This window comes from Cervus canadensis, chromosome 2 (assembly GCF_019320065.1).
Source record: "Cervus canadensis isolate Bull #8, Minnesota chromosome 2, ASM1932006v1, whole genome shotgun sequence".
Lineage (NCBI taxonomy): Eukaryota > Metazoa > Chordata > Mammalia > Artiodactyla > Cervidae > Cervus > Cervus canadensis.
In genome coordinates, this window is record NC_057387.1 from 88,130,506 (window position 1) to 88,154,239 (window position 23,734).

The window sequence follows — 23,734 nt, forward strand, 5'->3', positions numbered from 1 at the left end:
AGCCTTTAAAGAAGCGACCTAGTTGGTATAGATAGTGTGGAGATTTGTTCAGCAGGTAGATCTGCAGGAAATTTTTCTTGCTGCTAGGTTGCATGGCTTCCTCAGGCAAACTGCTGACTGAACGGATAGTGGCCACGGTGTTGCTAAATCTCATTTGACTGAGGGGAGGTGATAAAGCTAAGCTCAACATCCCTCAAGAACAGCCAACTTAGGACAGGTCCCAAATACTCCTAGGCAAGTGTCTCCCCAACACACACCCGCATGCCCTACTTTGACTTCTTCAGACACACACACACACACCCTACTTTGCCTCCTTCACACACACGCACACACACACCCCTACTTTGCCTCCTTCAAAGATCACAGGGTCCCAGGATTTCCCTGGTGGTCCACCACCTGGCACCACAGGGGACATGAGTTAAATCTCTGGTCTGGGAAGATTTCCACATGTTGCAGAGCAACTAAGCGTATGTGCCAACAACTACTGAAGTCTGAGTCCTAGAGACTAGCCCCTGTTTGCTGCAACTAGAGAAAGCTTATCTGCTTTTCTGCTAGAGAAAGAAAAAAAAAAAAAAAATGGAAAAAAGATCACACACAGGGCAGCAAGTAAGCTGCCGATCTGGGACCTGAGGCATCGGAGTTCCTCTGCAGTGCACCCTCCGCTATTGAAGGGTACCTGGCGGCAATCAGGTAAGTTTGTGTCAAAGTAGACATCCTAAAGAGTCGCTCCAAATTTTAAACAATCTAAACCTCAGGAGGCTATAAAAGCCTCAAACAGGCTGTTCTTTGTAATGCTTACAGCTCCCGTATGGTCTCAGAGGAGTCCTGGACAAAAGCACAAGTTGAGTGAACGTATGCTAGAGCAAACCGGGAACCCACAGAAGAGTAAGCTGAAGGGGAGTGCCCAGTCTTGCGGACTACAAGAAGGACATGCACACGAGACAACCCTCCGAAAGGTCCCCTGGGTAAAGAGGAACGAGCAGTTTAAAGAAGGGTACCGTCTCCCAAATCTGCGAAGCCTGCCCCGGGCAGCGTGAACTGACGTGATCTAAGATGCCTCGGCGGGCAGGCAGGGAGCCAGCGCGAGGTTGGGTGAAGGAAGGCAGAATAGTGAGGACCCGGTAGAGGTTTCGGGCAGGACTGTCTTGTTTGGTGCGACGTCCCTCAAACTAACTTGCCGTTCAGTAAATATCTAATTACCGGTTGCTGGAGGGAGCCTTCCACGGGTCTGAACACCGGCTAACTGCGGTCTCAGACTACCTCCACAAGACGGCTTTGCCTAAAAGACCAGGTGTACTGGGAAAGCAGCGGCCCGCGTACACCCGCCTCCACGCCCCGCCCAGAGCCGCACCGAGAGTGCGCAGACAGCGCCCGCCGTTTACGACAAGCCGAAAAGCAGTGGCCGCAGCAAGCGCTGGGTGGGCCGGGCCGTTATGGGGGTAAGTGGAAGCGAGCCGCCGACAGGGCAAGAGCGGGGAAGTGGCGAGAACCTCGGAGGCAGGAGCTCGCGCCAGGAGGGAATGAGGAGAGTGGGCTCGTGCTGAGAGCCGGGAGGCAAAGCTCATGCGGGGAAGGGAGGAGAGGGGCGGGGCAGGGGTTACAGGGGTTGCGCAGGCGCTGTTGACGCAGTCGCCCTGGCGCTCCTTCTCAGAAAATCGCGCTGCAGCTCAAAGCCACGCTGGAGAATGTCACCAACCTCCGGCCAGTGGGCGAAGACTTCCGGTGGTACCTGAAGGTAAGGCTGGAGGGGCGGGGCTCTAGACGTCTAGGGTGCAGGCATTTCCGGCCTCTGGTCGGGGCGCCACGGCCGGGCTCGCGTAAAACTTTCCCATTCTGATCCCAGTGGCGAACAGGAGCTTTCTCTCGGGCAAGATGAGAAATGCTTGTTCAGTTCAGTTCAGTTCAGTCGCTCAGTCGTGTCCGACTCTTTGCGACCCCATGAATCGTAGCACGCCAGGCCTCGCTGTCCATCACCAACTCCTGGAGTTTACTCAAACCCATCTCCATCGAGTCGGTGATGCCATCCAGCCATCTCATCCTCTGTCCTCCCCTTCTCCTCCTGCCCCCAATCCCTCCTAGCATCAGGGTGTTTTCCAATGAGTCAGCTCTTCGCATTACGTGGCCAAAGTAGGAGTTTCAGCTTCAGCATCCGTCCTTCCAATGAACACCCAGGACTGATCTCTTTTAGAATGGACTGGTTGGATCTCCTTGCAGTCCAAGGGACTCTCAAGAGTCTTCTCCAACACCACAGTTCAAAAGCATCAATTCTTTGGTGCTCAGCTTTCTTCATAGTCCAACTCTCACATCCATACACGACCACTGGAAAAACCATAGCCTTGACCAGATGGACCTTTGTTGGCAAAGTAATGTCCCTGCTTTTTAATATGCTATCTAGATTGGTTATAACTTTCCTTCCAAGGAGTAAGCGTCTTTTAATTTCATGGCTGCAGTCACCATCTTCAGTGATTTTGGAGCCCACAAAAATAAAGTCTGATACTGTTTCCACCGTTTCCCCATCTATTTGCCATGAAGTGATGGGACCAGATGCCATGACCTTAGTTTTCTGAATGTAGAGCTTTAAGCCAACTTTTTCACACTCCTCTTTCACTTTCATCAAGAGGCTTTTTAGTTCCTCTTCACTTTCTGCCATAAGGGTAGTGTCATCTGCATATCTGAGGTTATTGATATTTCTCCTGGTAATCTTGATTCCAGCTTGTGCTTCTTCCAGCCCAGCATTTCTCATGATGTACTCTGCATATCAGGTAAATAAGCAGGGTGACAATATACAGCCTTGGAGTACTCCTTTTCCTATTTGGAACCAGTCTGTTGTTCCGTGTCCAGTTCTAACTGTCGCTTCCTGACCTGCATACAGGTTTCTCAAGAGGCGGGTCAGGTGGTCTGGTATTCCCATCTCTTTCAGAATTTTCCACAGTTTATTGTGATCCACACAGTCAAAGGCTTTGGCATAGTCAAAAAAGCAGAAATAGATGTTTTTCTGGAACTCTCTTGCTTTTTCGATGATCCAGCTTATTAATTGTTCTCTTTTCTTCTGGGTAGAATTTTATGTTTTCCTTTTAAAAGTTTATTGATTAATTCTTAATTAGCAGTGTCTTGAAATTCCTTTTGTAATTTTTCCCTCTGTTAAATGTTTCATGGTATGTAAACAGACACTAAAGGAAAGACTACTTGCAGGGATCTTGTGATTATTCAGTAAGAATAACTTCACCTCTTTTCTTGATCAGGTTTATTTTTTTGTGGGGTTGCACCCTTACTTCCCCACCTGTATTTGTAAATCTGGTACCCTAGTGCCATGGTCTACAGAGGTCCTCATCTTATTTGAGCAGTTGAGGCCCTTCCCTTTCCCACATTCCGGAGCTTCTCATCTGTTTTCCTTCTTGTCTAAATCCCAGTATCCTTCAGTACCTGGAAAAATCCCCTTTTTAGGAAACCTTCTGACCACCTTTATTTTCAAATTTTTGGAAGCCCGAGTGCCAGGTCTTACTTGAGGAATTGATGGTCTCTAGCTTCAAAAAGCAGAATTTAGAGAAGGAGACAAAGAAATAGAATAGCAACAGTGATAAGTACTTCTACCAGCAACCTTCCATTCTGTGAGAACACAGAGGAAGCTCCTAACTCAATGGGTGTTGTGTGGAATTTGAAGCCATTTCTGTACCACATGAGTCTTGAATCCGTAGCCAGACTGGGCACTTCTTAGAGGAGGATGGGCCAGTCAACAGGAGAAACACTTTGCCCAGAGATTAGTCTGGTTGTGTCCTTAGATGGCTGATAAGATTATGAGCCTGCCCACCTCACCCCGTTTTTGCCGTTCCCTCAGCATCTGTCCAGCTGAGCCAGCTACTTTACTAATACTCTTTTTCCCTCCCTCAAGATGAAATGTGGCAACTGTGGTGAGATTTCAGAGAAGTGGCAGTACATTCGGCTGATGGTAACTGTTCCCCCCACCACTATACCCGCACACAAACACACACAGGTCTCTGGGCAGGGATCTGTGGCCCTAAGCTCTCTGGCCTTTGGACCCCACTGTCTGTGGTTTGAGAGGGCAGGCATTGGTGTGATCAACACTGGGAACAATAGGCCCTGGGATGTGAGGCAAGAGTTCAAGGGGAGTCCTTTTCTCAGTCTCAAGAAGCCTCCCCAGGAATCTTGTCCTAGCAAGTTCCTCACCCTGTCTGGGTTTTCATCTCTTTAACTGGATAATAAGCGGTAGGATTGGGTCTCCTGAGGACCCTTACACCTGACTGATATGTGACTAGAGGTTCTGTTTCCTGCTTGCCAGGACAGTGTGGCACTGAAGGGAGGCCGTGGCAGTGCCTCCATGGTCCAGAAGTGCAAGCTGTGTTCGAGGGAAAACTCCATTGGTAGGTAGGCCATGGGTACTGCCTCTGCCAGGCGGGCCCACAGCTTGCTGGTACCAGACTGAAAGCATGCTCCTGTTACCTGTGGGTGGACCCAGGCCTGAGGCACCCAAGCCTCTACAGTAGACTCTTGCACAGAGCACCATCTGGGTACCTGATAGGGCCGGGACCTGGGCTCAAATCAACTTTGTCTTCTGTTTTACATTTCAGAGATTTTGAGCAGCACCATCAAATCTTACAACGTAAGTTTCCCGCTGGAGTGGCAGGCATGGTGGGATTAGATCGAAGCTGGGAACTAGGAGGCTTGTGTTCTAGAGTTATATCTGCACCAGAGTGATGAGCTATGGGACGGACTGACTGCACGTGCTAACTTGTTCGTTCATTCATTGTGTCAGTCATTTATTCACCTTAGACTGACTGAATACTTGGTAGGAAAAAGACTCATAACCAGACTATTGTAGTGCTTTCTTAAAAGTGCTAGGCTGTGGGAGCTTACGCGACCTCTGACCCAACCTGGCCACTCAGTTTCCAACACTGGGAACACTTGCCTTGTCTACATCTTAGAGGACTAGTGAGTCTTCTCTGCGTCCATGGATGGGATAGTCCTTTGAATGGTGCATCCATCCTCGCTATCTGATTTTATTAGACATTTATTTATGTCACTGTGTAGCGTATTAGTCCAGAAGTGAGGGAGGGAATGTATGCTTTGGGTCTGTGTATTTAAGGAAGGGTAATTACTTGTCTTTATCCATTCCTTATTTGGCGTTTTTGAAAAATGCCTGCCTTACGCCAAACTCTCAGCTTTGTCCTGAAGTTAAAAAATCACATAAGGAAAAATCACATAAGGACCTGCCCTCAAGTAAATCATAATCTAGTGAAAGAGACAGACCAGGAAACAAAACTACACCAAGGACAGGAACTTGGTTGGCATGCAGGAAGTGTTTCTACAGAGTGAATGAATGAGAATGAATGTGTAGGTGTAGTCCCTGGGACGTATGGACCCAAGGGTCAGATAGGCACAAATTTTGGTTATACCACTCCACTCAGTGAGCATCCTCCACATGCATATCCCACTTCAAAGGTCTTAAGTCAGCCCCTGCCTTGACAGCATGGCAGATGGTTACCAAAAGGCCATAGCTAAGTGTACCGAGGCCTTTTGGATGACCTGGAAACCTTATACCTCAATATTCTCATAGTTTTTACTTTGATAATTTTATCTACTATTTATTGACCATAGTGTCAGGTCCTATGCTGGGCACTTCACACCTAGTTCAGATTCTCACGATAAAGCTGTAGTGGGTTCCTCAGCTCCATCTGACAATCTTAGGCCCAGGAGGGAAGAGAAGCAGAACTGTGTGTGAGCTCACATCCAGGCGCCCCAGCCTGAGTCCATATTCAGAAAGATCTCACGGTGAGCCTGTGCCAAGGTGGCCTACTTCCAGAGAGAGAAGGGTGGCTTCTGAAGCCGATTCTGGGCTCACAGGGGCCGTGGGATCATCCTGAGCCCGGTTGGGCCTGCTTCCTCAACACACTTCCTTTATAGGCTGAAGACAACGAGAAGTTCAAGACGATAGTAGAGTTTGAGTGTCGAGGACTTGAACCAGTGGATTTCCAGCCCCAGGTACCTGTCTTCCCAGGGAACCTGTATGTTTGGGGAAGGTGTATACTGCAGGAAGTGACAGCAGAACTGTGCTTCCTGCAGAGACCATGGAGCAGGAATTCTCCTTCCTAAGAATAATCACTGTTATCTCTTAAACAGCTAATGTATGTTGGACACCAAACTTGTTACTTTTAATGTTACGTCACTTAATCCTCACAGTAACCTTGTTAGGTTTATTCATCCAGTTTTTCAGATGAGGAAAGAACTTCAGAGATTTTGTGACTTGCTCAGGGGAAGCAGTTAGTAAACACGAGCAGTAATTTGAACCCACATCTATCCAACTCCAGAGCCAGTGCTTATGGCACTAGATTTGTGTAGCATTTTCACCTCACAACCCTTTGAGGTAGGCAGAAGAGATTATATTGTTATCCCCATTTCATAAGTAAGAAAACTGACGTCCACAGAGGGAAGTGACATGCCTGGGGTCTTTCAGAAAACCAGGGGTGATGGAAGGGTTTACCCCACACCTCCTGCCTTCTAGGCCAGGGCTCTAATTTGGAGAAACCACTCTTAGTCCAAAGGCAGCTGCCAGGCCCTGGGATCTCAGTAGTTATTCCAAAACAGTATCCCACACTGCGTCTGTGTCCTCCTGTGCCAGAGGGTTGTGAGATGGGCCAGTTCCCTGGCCAGGCCTGCCTGCCACACCGCTGCCTTCCCCACTGATTAACTGCTGCCTTCCTCTCACCTGCAGGCTGGGTTTGCTGCTGAGGGTGTGGAATCAGGGACAGTCTTCAGTGACATTAATCTACAGGAGAAGGTACAGGACTTGGGGGCCTTGTGGGGAGCTGTAGGGCACCTCGTGGGAATTATCTTTTTGCTGAACAAGGCTCGTCAGCGAGATGCTGAGTCCACACTTTTGTTCTTTTTGTTGGTGATTCTGGTTTTTACGATAGCCCAACGTGTAATGCTAAAGCACTACCTAGTGATCACATGCAGGTAGGCTGGGATGGGCCTTTTGGAGAAAATGCATCTTAGATAAGCTTTGTTTAGGCATGAGATACAGTGCTGTTGGCCAGAAGTCCAGTCTTAATGAACCAACTATATACATACATATACACACACATACACACACACACATATATTATTTAGATAAGGTGTTTTTAAACAAAAACATACATGAACCAAGTTTATGTATTGATTGACTGAAGAAAATATTGTGATCAGATGCTCCTAGGAACCTAACCTGTATTTCCCCTGGGAGCAGTGGTTCAGTATTCACTAATTCAGTGCTTGTGGGGACTTTATAGAACATAACTACCGTGAATACCAAGAGTCAACTGGACCACTGGACAGGTTACTGCCTTGCAGATGAGGAAGGCTTGTGGTCAGGCCTCAGAGGAAGGAAGGACAAAAACATTCAATCTGCACAGCACCTAAGAACAGTAACTGGACTTAGCGAGCTCTCATATGAGCCTGTCACCAGGCCAAGTACTTTTACATGTGTTAACTCATTTCTTTCAACGTTCAACATAAAATCTGTTGTTCCCTTTTTTAAAACAGAGGACAGAACCGAGACTCAGGAAAGCTAGTGACTTGAAAAAAATCACAAAGCTAGAGGAGCAGGAATTCAGACCTGAGCAGTCTTTCTGTGTCCTGGGTCAGGCATGTTCCTGAAGTCTGAGTTAGAGCCTGAGCTGTGCCTTTTAGTCCTAGTTCTTTTCTCTCCACGCTGTCCCAGGCTGCCTCGTGAGGCTAACGCTGCCCTTTTTTCCCACAGGACTGGACTGACTATGACGAAAAGGTTCAGGAGTCTGTGGGAATCTATGAGGTCACCCACCAGTTTGTGAAGTGCTGAACCCTCTTCCTGTACACTTGCCTCGGAGCTGAAAAGGGAGAGCGTGCCCCCAGCAGCAGAGCGCAGAGGCTGGTCCCCTCACCCCTCGTCTCCTGGCAGTGGTCCAGGCCCTCACGGCCTGCCTGCTCGGCTCTGCCACAGCTTCCCAAGCCCCGCCAATAAAGTCCCTACTTGTGCCACACTGCTGGGTGACTGGCTACTCCTTCCACCCCCCTCCATGTTGGAGGGCTCTGATGGCCTCTTGGCACCTTCCCGCAGTACAGAATCATAGCCTGATCCAGCTAGCAGAATAGGAGCACAGACTTCCCAAGGGCTCTCAACCCCTTGGGGAGTGCGCAGGCCAAGCCAGGGGACCAAAGGTGTGAAGTCATTGGTACAGAGGGCAGCCGAGCCTGTGGAATGACGCCGAACCCAGCAGTCCTGACCCAGAACATCACATTGACCAGCTTGACCCTCAGGTAAACCCACGCATTTCTCTTACCTGGTGTCACTGCATGTTCCAGGTCTCGAAGGGACTTTGGAGGTCGGTAGTTCTGTCCTGGCATGAATCTTCTTTCTAGTCCCTGCCAGCTGGCCATTGGGTCTTTGCTCACTTGCTGTGATGGGGCAGTCCCCTCCCACCAGGGGAATCCCTATGAAGGTTCTTCCTGTACTGAGTCAGCCTCTCTGCTTTCTGTAGTGCCTCATGGTCCTGGTCTGTCCCCTTTATGGTCACGCTTCTGTGTTCTTCTACCCCTGGACAGCCATGTGGAGGTGTGAAGACAACAGTCGTGCCCTCTTGTCTCATGGGCCTGCTTCGCTGGGGCTGAAGATCCTCTACATGGTGGATAGAGTGGTTCAGTACATGGTTAGGTCATTAGGGCAAGCTCATACCTTCATACCGGAGGCTGCCATTTGGCAAACTGTTATGAGAGGACTTGTTCCTTTTCAGTGTTCTGCTAGAGCCTGGAATTCTTTGGAAGTTAAAAATTACTATCTTCATTTTTCTGAGTGGCCCTCTGGGAGAGGGTCTGCCCACTCCAAGGCTGGTTGTGGGGCTCTAGGAAGGGGATCCCCACACGGCAGGAAAACCTGGCCATGTCTAACGGTGGAGAAGAGACGCCTACCCGTCCCAGTCTGGCAGCTGTGTTGGGTGTCCTCTAGATCCCTCCTGTTCCCAGATCCTGGGTCTGTGCTTTCTGCACCTGATAGGGCAGGGCTTCTCTGGGCTCCCTCAGCCAGCATTTCTGCCAGCCCCCACCCACTGCGAACAGCCCACTGCCTGGCCTGAAAGCAAGCGAGGGAGCGTCAGGCTGGGCAAATAATAGCCTTTCAGGGTTTCTCCTCTGTACCAGCCAGTACGTGTTACAAAGGCAAGCACTAAAAGCATCTCAAGGTTCTCTGCATTGTACGTTATTTTCTCATCTTTTAGGAGGTAAAGGAACACAAATAATCAGTAACAGATGGAAAGCTGAAGTAGATTATGTCAATAGATGCAAAAAAGTATTTGGTAAAATTCAACAACAAATCAGACACCCTTAGCAAACTAGGAACAGAAAAAACTAAAAACTATACCCTCACCTCACAAATGATATCTATAGGAAACTCAGAGTAAATGAAATGTTTGAAGTATTCCATTCAAGATCGGGGTGAGATGAGGATATCCTGGATCACTCTTCATCATTGTCCCCACCCCCCAGCACAGTAAGACTGAAAAGAAAGTAAGGTGAAAAGACCAAAAAGGAAGAAATAACTCACTTTTCACAGATTGTGATTTTCCTCTTAGCAAATCCAAAAACATAAACAGGCACTGGATGTAGGATCAGGATACAGAAATCAAATGCATTTCAGTACACTGGCAACATGCAAAACACAATTCAATAAAAAAACACATCCATCTACAGCAACCCAAGTGTATCCCACCCCTAAAAGTAACTGGGAATTGAATCTCAAAATGTTTGTGACTGACAGATTGGCCAAGATAGCAGGGTAGAAAGAGCTGAGCTCACCTCTTGCAAACACACCGAAATCACAACTATTGGTAGAACAACCATCACTGAAATAGATGGGAAACTCCTGGGAAACATCTACAACTAAAGATACAAAGAAGGAACCATAACATAGGTAGGAGGGGCAGGCTCCCACAAGCTAAAGAATTACGTTGCAGAAGTTCTCACAGGAGTTCCTGTGCTGGGAAGATGTGTCTGCAGAGCATTTGGCTTTGAAGGCCAGAGGGGCTTGGTTTCAGGAGTCCCACAAAATTGGGGGAAATAGAGACAACTCTTAAAAGTGAAGTGACAGTTGCTCAGTTGTGTCTGACTCTTTGCGACCCCATGGACTGTAGCCCACCGGGCTCCTCTGTCCATGGGATTCTCCAGGCAAGAATACTGGAGTGGGTTGCCATTTCCTTCTCCATAACTCTTAAAGGGCATACAATTTCACACTCTCTGGGACCCAGGGCAAAGCACTAACTTGAAAGGAGCCTGGGCAAACCTACCAGCTGGTCTTGGAGTCTCCTGGGGATTGGAGGGGTGCAACTGTAGCTCCCCTGGAGACGTGGAGATTAGTGGCAGCCATTCTTGGGAGCTGCTTCTACCACGTGGATGCTGGTGCTGCTGGGTACCCGATCTGTGGATTCCTTCCTCTAGCTCATCACCAAGATCTGGCCCCACACAACAGCCTCTAGGCACTACTGCTGGGGCACAGGCCAAGGACCTAACTAGGAGGGGACGCAGCCCAGCAGTCAGCACACAGCTGTCTAAAGACCCCATGAGCCCACGGCTGCCTCTGGACACTGTCCTACCCACTAGAGGGCCCAGAGCCCAGTTCCACCCTCCAGTGGGAGGCACCAGTCCCAGAACCCCCTGGAACCCAGCCCTGCCCACCATGAAGCCTGCTCTAACCTTTAGGCCAGCCTCACCCACAAGAAGGCAGACACCACAGGCAAGAAAACCATAATCCCACAGCCTGCTGACCCAGTTGGACCATAGGAGATCACCCTGGGACCAGCTTGGCCCTGTCCACTAGCAGGTCAACAAAGCTTTGGGACATCTCAGACTCCATCCAACTGTGTCAGGAATCCACCCTCCCCCCGGCCCCCACCTCCACCAGTGATCTGACATCAGCTCTGGGATCCTGGTGCCTTGCAACCAGACTCCAGGACCCGGCTCTGCCTGTCAGTAGTCGGACACTAACCTCAGGATCTGGCTTCACCCACCAGTGGGCAGGCTACAGTCCTGGAGTTTTCTGGCCCATGGCTCCACCAGTGAGCCAGCGGTAGCCCCAGGGCCACCTGGGGTTCTGTAGTCAGCTGCCTCGTGACACAGCTCTGCCAACAAAGAGCCGGCAGCCTCCACATAAGGCAGGGCCTGGCAACATCCTGGACTGGGGGCTACCCAAGCCTGCCAGACTGTCCTCATAGCCTGCCAAATCGAAGGACCCTCACAGTCCTCATGGGGGAAACCTTAGAGCATGTAGCTTGAGTGACAAGAGGGGAGTGGGCTGCTGGGACACAGGACGTTTCCTACAGAAGGCCACTTATCCAAGGTGTGGAAACAACTAACCTACCAGATACATAAACATACCAACAGCAATTTAAGCAATGTGAGGTGACAGAGGAACAAGTTCAAGAGGAAGGATCGAGATAAAAACTAAGGAGAACTAAGTGAAGTGGAGATAGGCAATCTACCCAAGAAGGAGTTCAGGATAGTGATCATAAATATGATCAAAGAACTAGGGAGAAGAATGGACATATAGAGTGAAAGTTAGAAGTTTTTAACAGAGTTAGAAGATATAAAGACCAACCAGAGATTAAAGATACAATAACTGAGATGAAACATACACTAGGGAAAATCAAAAGTAGACTAAATGATACAGAGGAACAGAGCAGTGAGCTGGAAGACAGGGTAGTGGAAATCACTGATGCTGAACAGAAAAAGAGAAAACAGAACAAAAAGAAATAAGGATGGTTTAAGAGACCTTTGGGACAACATCAAGCATACTAACACTGACATTATAGTTGTCCCAGAAGGAGAAGACAGAAAGGGGCAGAGAACACATTTGAAGAGATAGTAGCTGAAGACTTCTCTAATCTGGGAGAGCAAACAGTCATTCAAGTCCAGGAAGCACAGAGAGTCCCATACAGGATTAAACCAAACAGGAACATACCAAGACACACTGTAATTAAAACGGCAAAAATTAAAGATAAAGAGAGACTATTAAAAGCAGAAAGGGGGCGGGGGGAACACTTCCCTGGTAGTCCAGGGGTTAAGAATTGCCTTCCGATGCAAGGAACATGGGTTCAATCCCTAGTCGGGAAACTAGGGTCCCACATACCACAGGGCAACCAAGCCTGCGTGCCACAACTAGAGAGCCCACGCACTGCAATGAGAGGGAAGCCTGCAGGCCACAGCAAAGACCCAGCACAGCCAAAAAAAACCAAGAAAGGAAAAGTAAAAAGAAACAAATAGCATATGCAGGAACGCCCATACGTCTTTCAGCTGATTTTTCAGCAGAAACTCTGCAGACCAGAAGGGAGTGATAATAATACATGAAAACTAGGAGCTCCTGCTCCCGCGCTGGTGCTCCAGCTCTGACCGTGCACCCTCTGCATGCAAGAACTACCCTTGGAAGCAAAGTTCCAAGCCCCACAAGCACCACAACCAAGCTGCCTTTGTGTTCATCCTTAAAAAAAGAAAGATGGCCAAGGAGAGGGGCCTAATAAGCCTCAGTGATTTTGCCCAGCTGCAGAAATACATGGAGTACTCCACCAAAAAGGTCAGTGATGTCCTGAAGCTCTTTGAGGATGGTGAAATGGCTGAATATCTCCAAGGAGATGCCACTGGATACGAGGGGTTCTAGCAATTCCTGAAAATCTACCTGGAAGTGGATAATGTTCCAGATCACCTAAGCCAGGCACTGTTTCAGTCCTTCCAGACTGGCTACTACATGGAAGACACTGTAAGAGAAGATGTGGTGTGTCTCAGTGATGTCTACTGCTACTTTTCTCTTCTGGAGGGTGGCCAGCCGGAAGACAAGATAGAGTTCACCTTCAAGTTGTACGACACGGACAGAAACGGGATCCTGGACAGCTCAGAAGTGGACAGAATCATCATACAGATGATGCGAATGGTGGAATACCTGGATTGGGATGTGTCTGAGCTGAGGCCGATTCTTCAACAGATGATGAAAGAGATTGACTATGATGGCAGCAGCTCTGTCTCCCTGGCTGAGTGGCTGCGGGCCGGGGCCACCACCGTGCCCCTGCTCATGCTGCTGGGCCTGGAGATGACCCTGAAGGACAACGGGCAGCACATGTGCAGACCCAAGAGATTCCCGCGACCAGTCTATTGCAACCTGTGCGAGTCGAGCATCGGTCTAGGCAAACAGGGGCTGAGCTGTAACCTCTGTAAATACGTCGTTCATGACCCGTGCGCCATGAAGGCCCTGCCCTGTGAAGTCAGCACATACGCCAAGTCTCGGAAGGACATTGGGGTCCAGTCACACGTGTGGGTGCGAGGAGGCTGTGAATCCGGCCGCTGCGACCGCTGTCAGAAGATCCGAATCTACCACAGTCTGGTTGGCCTGCATTGTGTGTGGTGCCACCTAGAGATCCATGATGACTGCCTTCCAGCCATGGGCCATGAGTGTGACTGTGGGCTGCTCCGAGATCACATCCTGCCTCCGTCTTCCATCTACCCCAGCGTCCTGGCCTCTGGACAGGAGCGTAAAACTAGCAAAATAAGCCAGAAGACTGTGGATGATTTAAGTTTGAGCACTTCTGAGGCTCTGCGGATTGATCCTGTTTCTAACACCCACCCACTTCTGGTCTTTGTGAACCCCAAGAGTGGCGGGAAGCAGGGCAAGAGGGTGCTTTGGAAATTCCAGTATCTGCTGAACCCTCGACAGGTGTTCAACCTCCTAAAGGATGGTCCTGAGCCAGGACTCAGATTCTTCAGAGATGTTCCTGATTACAGGATTTTGGTGTGCGGCGGGGATGGCACAGTAGGCTGGATTCTAGAGTCCATTGACAAAGCCAACTTGCCTTTTGTGCCTCCTGTTGCCGTGTTGCCCCTGGGCACTGGAAATGATCTGGCTCATTGCCTAAGGTGGGGAGGAGGGTATGAGGGACAGAATCTGGGGAAGATCCTCAAGGATTTAGAGACGAGTAAGGTGGTACATATGGATCGATGGTCTGTGGAGGTGATACCCCAACAAACTGAAGAAAAGAGTGACCCAGTCCCCTTTCAAATCATCAATAACTACTTCTCCATTGGTGTGGATGCCTCTATTGCTCACCGATTCCACATCATGCGAGAGAAGTATCCTGAGAAGTTCAACAGCAGAATGAAGAACAAGCTATGGTACTTCGAATTTGCCACTTCTGAATCCATCTTCTCAACATGCAAAAAGCTGGAGGAATCTTTGACCGTTGAGATCTGTGGGAAACCACTGGACCTGAGCAGCCTGTCCCTAGAAGGCATCACAGTGCTGAACATCCCAAGCACACATGGCGGTTCCAATCTCTGGGGTGACACCAAGAGGCCACACGGCGACGTCCACGGGATCAACCAGGCCTTGGGTATTACTGCCAAAGTCATCACTGACCCCGACATCCTGAAGACCTGCGTGCCGGACCTAAGTGACAAGCGGCTGGAAGTAGTGGGGCTAGAGGGTGCAATTGAGATAGGCCAGATCTATACCAAGCTCAAGAATGCTGGACATTGGCTGGTCAAGTGCTCTGAGATCACCTTCCACACCACAAAAACCCTCCCCATGCAAATTGACAGAGAACCCTGGATGCAGACACCTTGTACAATCAAGATCACTCACAGGAACCAGATGCCCATGCTCGTGGGCCCACCTCCTCGCTCCTCCAATTTCTTTGGCTTCTTGTGCTGATGGGGACATCTCAGCCTCCAAGCCAGCTGTGAAGCTCCTTGTCCCTGGACTGTCCTACCCAGGCTCTGTAAATTGCTGCCACACCCTCCTGCCAGCTCAGGGGGGTGTTCCTCCACCCTCACAGTATTTATTATCCTGCACCACATCCACTACCCCCCATACACACACACACATACACACACACACACACACACACACAAATAATACATTGAAAGTGCCTCATCTGAATAAAATGAACTTTTTTCCCCACTGGGATATCTGTTAAAAAAAAAAAAAAGAAAACTAATGAGAGGGGAAATCCTGCAACCAAGAATACTGTACCCAGCAAGGCTCTCATTCAGATTTTATGCAGAGATCAAAAGCAAGAGTTCAGCACCAGCAAACTAGCTTTACAAGACATGTTAAAGGAACTCTAAGTGAAAAAGAAAAGGCCACAAATAGAAACATGAAAATTACAAAACGAAAAAGCTCACCAGTAAAGGCAAATATATAACAAAGGTAGGAAATCATCCACACACAAAGTTGGTAGGAAAGCTAAAAGAAAAAAGTGGTAGAATCATCTATATCCACAATGAAAAGTTAAGAGTTACACAAAACATTTAGATATAAAATATGTCAAAAACAGTCATTGTGATAGGATGAGAGTACAAAAGCAGGGTTGTTAAAATGTATTTGAAATTAAGCGATCAGCAACTTAAAACAATCACATATATATAAAGGTTACTGTATATAAACCTCCCAGTAACTACAAACCAAAAATCTGTAACAGATATGCACAAAAAAAGAAAAAAAAATGAAATTTTGCCATTTGCAGCAACATGGACATGCTTCGGTATTATGCTGAGTGAAAAAGGTCAGAGAAAGACAAGTACTGTATGACATTACTTACTTGTGGAATTTAAAAATTGAAACAAACTAGTGAATATAACAAAAAACCAGACTTACAGATATGAAAAATGAAGTGGTTACCAGTTGGGGGAGGAAAGAGGGAGTGGTGAAATAGGGGTAAGGGATTAACATGAACAACTAAAAATTAGCTACAAGGACTTCTTGTATAGCACAGGGAATATAGCCACAACCTAGTAATGGGGACAGCTGCGACAGAGGTTACATGTCAGGATGCTCTGAGCATACACACAGAAAGGGCACTAACTGACTCAGTCTCAGGGGGTGGTGTGAGATGGGTGCAGTCTGCCTGAAACCTGAAAGTTAAGCAGAAAATAACTGAAAGGATGGAGAGGAGGTTATGTTCCAGCAGAGGCTACTTCCTCAGGGTAACCTGTTAAGAGAGGTGGAGCTGAGAACATAAGCAGGGTCAGCTCCATCAGGGCCATCAACTGTGACATATGGACTGCTTTCCAAAGCAATGGAAAACTACTGAGGAATTTTAAGCAGGGATATGATCAGACTTGTACATGAAAAAAACCACTAGCTACAGTGAGAATGAACTGAAGGGAATGACTTGAGTCTAGAGGCAGGGTGGGCCAGTTAGGAGGGGAGAAATAGACTCCACTTCTTGACAGAAGGTGCTACCTCCTTGCAAAGGTGTGGGCACCAGAAGGGAACAACGTGATCTCCAACAATAACTCATTGTGTGTCAGGCCCCTTGCTGGCTAAAACAGAAGTCAAAGGATGGAGGAAGGGATGAACAATTCTTCCCGGGAGACTCCATGAGCATGGCTTCATGGAAGAGGACATTAGAGCTGGGCTAAAAAGAACAATGTTGGCTTAAAACACTAAGATCATGGCATCTGGCCCCATCACTTTATGCCAAATAGAAGGGGAAAAAGTGGAAACAGTGACAGATTTTATTTTCTTGGGCTCCAAAATCACTACTGACAGCGACTTCAGCCATGAAATTAAAAGATGCTTGCTGCTTGGAAGGAAAGCTATGAAAAACCTAGACAATGTATTAAAAAGCAGAGACATCACTTTGCCAACATAGATCCATATAGTCAGTTATGGTTTTTCCAGTAGTCATGTACAGATATGAGAGTTGGACCATAAAGAAGGCATGGATGCTTTCAAATTGTGATGCTGGAGAAGACTCTTGAGGAGTCCTTTAGACTGCAAGGAGATCAAACCTAAAGTCAATCCTAAAGGAAATCAACCCTGAATATTTACTGGAAGGACTGAAGCTGAAACTAAAGCTCCAATACTTTTGCCACCTGATGTGAAAAGCCGACTCACTGGAAAAGACACTGATGCTGGAAAAGGCTGAAGGCAAAAGGAGAACGGGGTGGCAGAGGATGAGATAATTAAATAGCATCACCAACTCAATGGACATGAATTTGAGCAAACTCCAGGAAATAGTGGAAGACAGGGGACCTTGGCATGCTGCAGTCCATGGGGTCACAACTTAGAGACTGAACAGCAACAATAACAAAAAGAACAAGGAAGAATTTGGCAGAGAATGTGTTGGAGCCAAGGGCATTCCAATGATGGAGGATAGCATATACAAAGTTCAGAGCCACAGTAAAGATCAGACATGTCTGAGACAAATGGGAGGCTTAGTGGGGCTGAAGCATGAGGAGTGAGGTAAGGAGGTGAGGGGCTGCGAATGTGAATTCTCTTTTTTTTTTTCCCCTGCCTAACAACTTGGTATTGCACAAACAGTGTGATATCAACAAAGGAAAAAAAGAAAAAGAAATAAACATTTTCTTAAACCCCACCCTCCCGGCTCCCTAATACAAGTATGTTTATTTTCTCCTATTCCCTTTCAGGGCCTATCTACACAAAGACATGTTTTTAAATGGCTATAATCCTAGCACAGAGTTAACCTTATATTTAACTGTTTTTCACATAATATTATAGAGGAATAACAAATAGCAAACGTAGAGGGTGTTTGGTCATAGCAAACACCCTCTTCCAACAACACAAGACTCTACACGTGGACATCACCAGATGTTCAACACCAAAATCAGATTAATTATATTCTTTGCAGCCAAAGACGGAGAAGCTCTACACAGTCAGCAAAAACAAGACCGGGAGCTGACTGTGGCTCAGATCATGAATTCCTTATTGCCAAATTCATACTTAATTGAAGAAACTAGGGAAAACCACTAGACCATTCAGATATGACCTAAATCAAATCCATTATGATTATACAGTGGAAGTGAGAAATAAATCTAAGGGACTAGATCTGATAGACAGAGTGCCTGATGAACTATGGACAGAGGTTCGTGACATTGACCAGGAGACAGAGATCAAGACCATCCCCAAGAAAAAGAAATGCAAAAAAGCAAAATGGCTTTCTGAGGAGGCCTTACAAATAGCTGTGAAAAGGAGGGAAGCAAAAAGCAAAGGAAAAAAGGACAGATACACCCATTTGAATGCAGAGTTCCAAACAGCAAGAAGAGATAAGAAAGCCTTACTCAGTGATCAGTGCAAAGAAATAGAGTAAAACAACAGAATGGGAAAGACTAGAGATCTCTTCAAGAAAATTAGAGATACCAAGGGAACATTTCGTGCAAAGATGGGCTCAATAAAGGACAGAAATGGTAGGGACCTAACAGAAGCAGAAGATACTAAAAAGAGGCGGCAAGAATACACAGAAGAACTGTACAAAAAAGATCTTCATGACCCACATAATCACAATGGTGTGATCACTCAATTAGAGCCAGATATCCTGGAATGGGAAGTCAAGTGGGCCTTAAGAAGCATCACTACGAACAAAGCTAGTGGATGTGATGGAATTCCAGTTGAGCTATTTCAAATCCTGAAAGATGATGCTGTGAAAGTGCTGCACTTAATATGCCAGCAAATTTGGAAAACTCAGCAGTGGCCACAGGACTGGGAAAGGTCACTGTTCATTCCAATCCCTAAGAAAGGCAATGCCAAAGAATGCTCAAACTACCGCACAATTGCACTCATCTCACATACTAGTAAAGTAATGCTCAAAATTATCCAAGCCAGGCTTCAGCAATACGTGAACCGTGAACTTCCAGATGTTCAAGCTGGTTTTAGAAAAGGCAGAGGAACCAGAGATCAAATTGCCAACATCCGCTGGATCATCAAAAAAGCAAGAGAGTTCCAGAAAAACATCTATTTCTGCTTTTTGGACTATGCCAAAGCCTTTGACTGTGTGGATCACAATAAACTGTGGAAAATTCTGAAAGATATGGGAATACCAGACCACCTGACCTGCCTCTTGACAGACCTGTATGCAGGTCAGGAAGCAACAGTTAGAACTGGACATGGAACAACAGACTGGTTCCAAATAGGAAAAGGAGTACGTCAAGGCTGTATATTGTCATCCTGCTTATTTAACTTACATGCAGAGTACATCATGAGAAATGCTGGGCTGGAAGAAGCACAAGCTGGAATCAAGATTGCTGGGAGAAATATAAATAACCTCAGATATGCAGATGACACCACCCTTATGGCAGAAAGTGAAGAAGAACTAAAGAGCCTCTTGATGAAAGTGAAAGAGGAGAGTGAAAAAGTTGGCTTAAAGCTCAACATTCAGAAAACTAAGATCATGGCATCCGGTCCCATCACTTCATGGGAAATAGACGGGGAAACAGTGGCTGACTTTATTTTTCTGGGCTCCAAAAATCACTGCAGATGGTGATTGCAGCCATGAAATTAAAAGACACTTACTCCTTGGAAGGAAAGTTATGACCAACCTAGACAGCATATTAAAAAGCAGAGACATTACTTTGCCAACAAAAGTCCGTCTAGTCAAGGTTATGGTTTTTCCAGTAACCATGTATGGATGTGAGCGTTGGCCTATAAAGAAAGCTGAGTGCCGAAGAATTGATGCTTTTGAATTGTGATGTTGGAGAACTCTTGAGAGTCCCTTGGACTGCAAGGAGATCCAACCAGTCCATCCTAAAGGAGATCAGTCCTGGGTGTTCATTGGAAGGACTGATGTTTAAGCTGAAACTCCAATACTTTGGCCACCTGATGCAAAGAGCTGACTCATTTGAAAAGACCCTGATGCTGGGAAAGATTGAAGGTAGGAGAAGGGAATGACAGAGGATGAGATGGTTGGATGGCATCTGACTCAATGGACATAAGTTTGGTTAAACTCCTGGAGTTGGTGATGTACAGGGAGGCCTGGCGTGCTGTGGTACAAGAGGTCACAAAGAGTCGGATACGACTGAGCGACTGAACTGAACTGAACTGAACTGAACTTAATATTATAAGCACCAAATGTGGTTCTTCTTATTCAGCGGCCCTGTCTTTATAATGGAAGACTCCCAGAAAGAAAATATACTTGTAACCAACTCCGCTCAAGCACTCCTCTGAATTCTGTTCTCTTCTAGAGGCTCCCTCACGTCTTTGTGCATCCAGCCCCAGCTGTGACTCCTGCAACACCCCAAACTCCTTCCCTTTCAGCACCTACCCCTTCTCTCATGTCTACCTCCTCCAATCCTGGCTCCCATTCCTTTTTGTCAGTTATTTTGTCTCACAAAAATAATTTGATAGGAACCACAAGATTTGGAAAATATGTTTGAGGTGGTCTAATTTAAAACATAAACTAGGGACTTTCCTGGTGGTCCAGTGACTAAGACCCCATGCTCCCAATATGCGGGGCCTGGGTTTGATCCCTGGTCAGTGAACTAGGTCCCACATGCCACATCTAAGAGTTCACATTCTGCAACTAAAGATCCCACATGTCACAGCTGAAGATCAAAGATCACGTGTGCTGCAACTAAGACCTCCAACTCTGCAACCCCATGGACTATACAATCCATGGAATTCTCCAGGCCAGAATACTGGAGTAGGCAGCCGTTCCCTTCTCCAGGGGATCTTCCCAACCCAGGGATCAAACCCAGGTCTCCTGAACTGCAGGCAGATTCTTTACCAGCTGAGCCACCAGGGAAGCCAACCAAGACCCAGCTTGAAAAACATCCCAAAGCTAATAAAACCCACAGTGAGATACCACTTCACACTCACCACAATGGCTGTGATCACCATAGATGAAAACAAGTGTTGGTGAGGGTGTGGCGGACCTGGAACAGTCACACTCAACTGGTGGGAATGTAAGCGGTGCAGCTACTTTGAAAATATCCAGGCAGTTCCTTAAATGAGTCAACACAGACTTACTACACAACCCAGCAATTCCACTCCTAGGGATACACCCTAGAAGGAATGAAAACATATGTCAACACAAAGATTTCTACACAAATGTCCATGTCAGCATTATTCATAGTAGCCAAAAAGGAGAAACAATTCAAATTACTATCAACTGATCAATGAATAAACAAAATGTGATCTATCCATATACCCGAACAGTCTTCAGCAATAAAAAGAAACTAAACACTGTCACAGTCTAGAACATGGATAAATCTTGAAAACGTTATACTAAGCAAAACGGCACATATTATATGATTCCATTCATATAAAATGTCCAGAATAGGACCATCTACAGAGACAGAAAGTGAAGTTTTGTCTAGGACTTGGGGGAAGTTAGGAGGTTGAGGGAAAGGGGGAGAGATTGCCAATCAGTACAGCCTTTCTACTGGAGATGAAAATATTCTAAAATTGATTGTGGTGACAGCTGCACACTGTGAATGTGCTAAACATGATAGAATGATGAACTCTAAGTGAGATGAAAAGATAGACATGGCGCGAAAAGTCTATCTTAACAAAGCTATTTTTTAAAAATATACTCTATATAGTATCTATGAAACTGGGGATCCTGGAGGCCACTCAAGGAGTAGCAGGTAACTTCCAGAGAGGCAGGTGTGGCTGTGGAGATATGCCAAACTTGTTTAGGAGTCATGGAAAAGAGCCACCTGTTTGGAGCCTGCTGATTTCCCAAAGCATCATGGGAAACTCCACATGGGAGCTGCTTTAGGGTCACGAGCAGCAGGGGTTAATTTAACAAAATTCATCCTCCTGAACTGGGAGGCCAGCGAATTTAAGACCTAATTACCAGGAGACTAGACAAACATATATATAAGAAAAGGAGCTCTGGATAAGGAATCAATAGAGTTATCCTGATCCTACACCTCATGGCATCCAGTCCCATCACTTCATGGCAAATAGATGGGGAAACAGTGGAAATAGTGGCTGACTTTATTTTTGGGGCTCCAAAATCACTACAGATGGTGACTGCAGCCATGAAATTAAGACACTCCTTGGAAGGAAAGTTATGACCAACCTAGACAGCATATTAAAAAGCAGAGATATTACTTTGTCAACAAAGGTCCGTCTAGTCAAAGCTATGGTTTTTCCAGTAGTCACGTATGGATGTGAGAGTTGGCCTATAAAGAAAGCTGAGCACCGAAGAATTGATGCTTTTGAATTGTGGTATTGGAGAAGACTCTTGAGAGTCCCTTGGACTGCAAGGAGATCCAACCAGTCCATCCTAAAGGAGATCAGTCCTGGGTGTTCATTGGAAGGACTGATGTTTAAGCTGAAACTCAAATACTTTGGCCACCTGATGCGAAGAGCTGACTCATTTGAAAAGACCCTGATGTTGGGATAGATTGAAGGTAGGAGGAGAAGGGGACAACAGAGGATGAGATGGTTAGATGGCATCACCGACTCAATGGACATGAGTTTGGGTAATCTCCAGGAGTTGGTGATGTACAGGGAGGCCTGGCATGCTGCGGTTCATGGGGGTCACAAAGAGTTGAACACGACTGAGCAACTGAACTGAACTGAACTGAACCTATCCATCTTCTGTGTGGAAGATGAGGATAACTTCTATTTCAAAGTTGGGATCAAACAAAGCAGCTGATGCTTTACAAGTAATTGAGTTCTGTACAAATGTGCAAGATGTCTGTGTGAGCCCCAACTGGACTGAGACTTAATAATTGTTTTTGCCATTCTACTCACCCCATAGACTCCTTCACAGCGTGAACCCAAGACCAGAGTGAGGGTTGGGGAAAGTTGTAAATAGGAATGCTGAACACTGAGACAGGCCGGCAGGCGTAGCCCCATTAAGGAACTGCCTGCGCCCAAGGTGTACTGCCCAAGGGTACATTCACCTGATATAAGCATGAAATATATACTTTTTCATCAAGCTTGAACTGATGCTTTGGTCTTAAGAGCTCCTGCTATGGGGAACTTGCTATTCAACAGAGGTGAGTATTTCACTAAGGAATCCAACACTGGCAGCAGAGACATCACAGAGCAAGACAGTACAGACTCAGCTCCAACTGTGTGCTGGGTGCTTTACCTATGTTGTTACAGCTAATTCTTATGACATCCCCATGCTACAGGAATTATTCCCATTTTACAAAGGAACTCACAGATCAGAAAGACAAAAGAACTTGTCTATAGTCATAAAGTAAGGACATGATGGAACCAAGATACCAAGTTCAGATACTCCTGATCATGTTTGCTGAATGAAAGCAGCATATGTTTATGTGCGCTGGCAGCCCCCAAATGCCTCTCTCCAATCAAATCATGGAGTACAGAGGACCTGGGATCCAAATGGTTACTGAGCGAAGGATGGACAGTGCTGGCTAAGAAAACAGGCAGGTGTGTTGATATGAACTGTAAGGAGGATTAAATGAGATAATGCATTGGAAGAACTTTGTGACTGGCTCATTATCAGAGTTCAAATTCCAGCTGTCCAGTAACTCACTGGGCAAGCCACTAGAAACTCAGGTAAAATTAAACACAAACAAAAAACCCTTCCTTTTCAAAAACAATAGAATACTCTTCCTTTTCACATTATAGCAGTAGTTTAAACAATACATTGCTAGAGCAGTGATGTTCTAACAAAAAATTCTGTGTTCACTTCACTCAGTGGAGAGATTTCTAGTGCACAATGTACAGAGCATAATCAGCACACAAGATTCAACTGGTAAATATAAACACACACACATACTTAATCTTCATTTGGCTGGAAGAAAGGTGAAATAGAACTCCCTAAATCCAAGGGTATAACCCCTTTATTGCAGCAGGACTATCAGAATCAGGCAGTAGCAGTTTACTCCTTAGAAAAATGAAGAGAATTTTTAAAGAAAGGATACCCCAGGAGAGAGAAGCAAGTTTACAGGAAAGATGTGTGTCTCCCACCATTACCTAAAGAAGCAGGAGCCAACAGAAACTGTCAGC

The 23,734-nt window shown here is 46.5% G+C and overlaps 2 protein-coding genes across 2 annotated transcripts; both read left to right on the forward strand.

The window, feature by feature from the left end:
- Nucleotides 1-1,303: 1,303 nt before the first annotated feature.
- CZIB (CXXC motif containing zinc binding protein) lies at nucleotides 1,304-8,012 on the forward strand. The gene is made up of 8 exons (XM_043461286.1): nucleotides 1,304-1,439; nucleotides 1,652-1,735; nucleotides 3,890-3,946; nucleotides 4,298-4,379; nucleotides 4,587-4,618; nucleotides 5,920-5,997; nucleotides 6,728-6,793; nucleotides 7,754-8,012. The coding sequence occupies exons 1-8, from the start codon at nucleotides 1,434-1,436 to the stop codon at nucleotides 7,829-7,831; spliced, it is 483 nt and encodes a 160-aa protein (XP_043317221.1). The 5' UTR covers nucleotides 1,304-1,433; the 3' UTR covers nucleotides 7,832-8,012.
- A 4,364-nt stretch (nucleotides 8,013-12,376) lies between these two features.
- Nucleotides 12,377-14,959, forward strand: LOC122436954 (diacylglycerol kinase alpha-like). Its single transcript, XM_043461285.1, has one exon. The coding sequence runs from the start codon at nucleotides 12,758-12,760 to the stop codon at nucleotides 14,708-14,710; it is 1,953 nt and encodes a 650-aa protein (XP_043317220.1). The 5' UTR covers nucleotides 12,377-12,757; the 3' UTR covers nucleotides 14,711-14,959.
- Nucleotides 14,960-23,734: the final 8,775 nt, after the last annotated feature.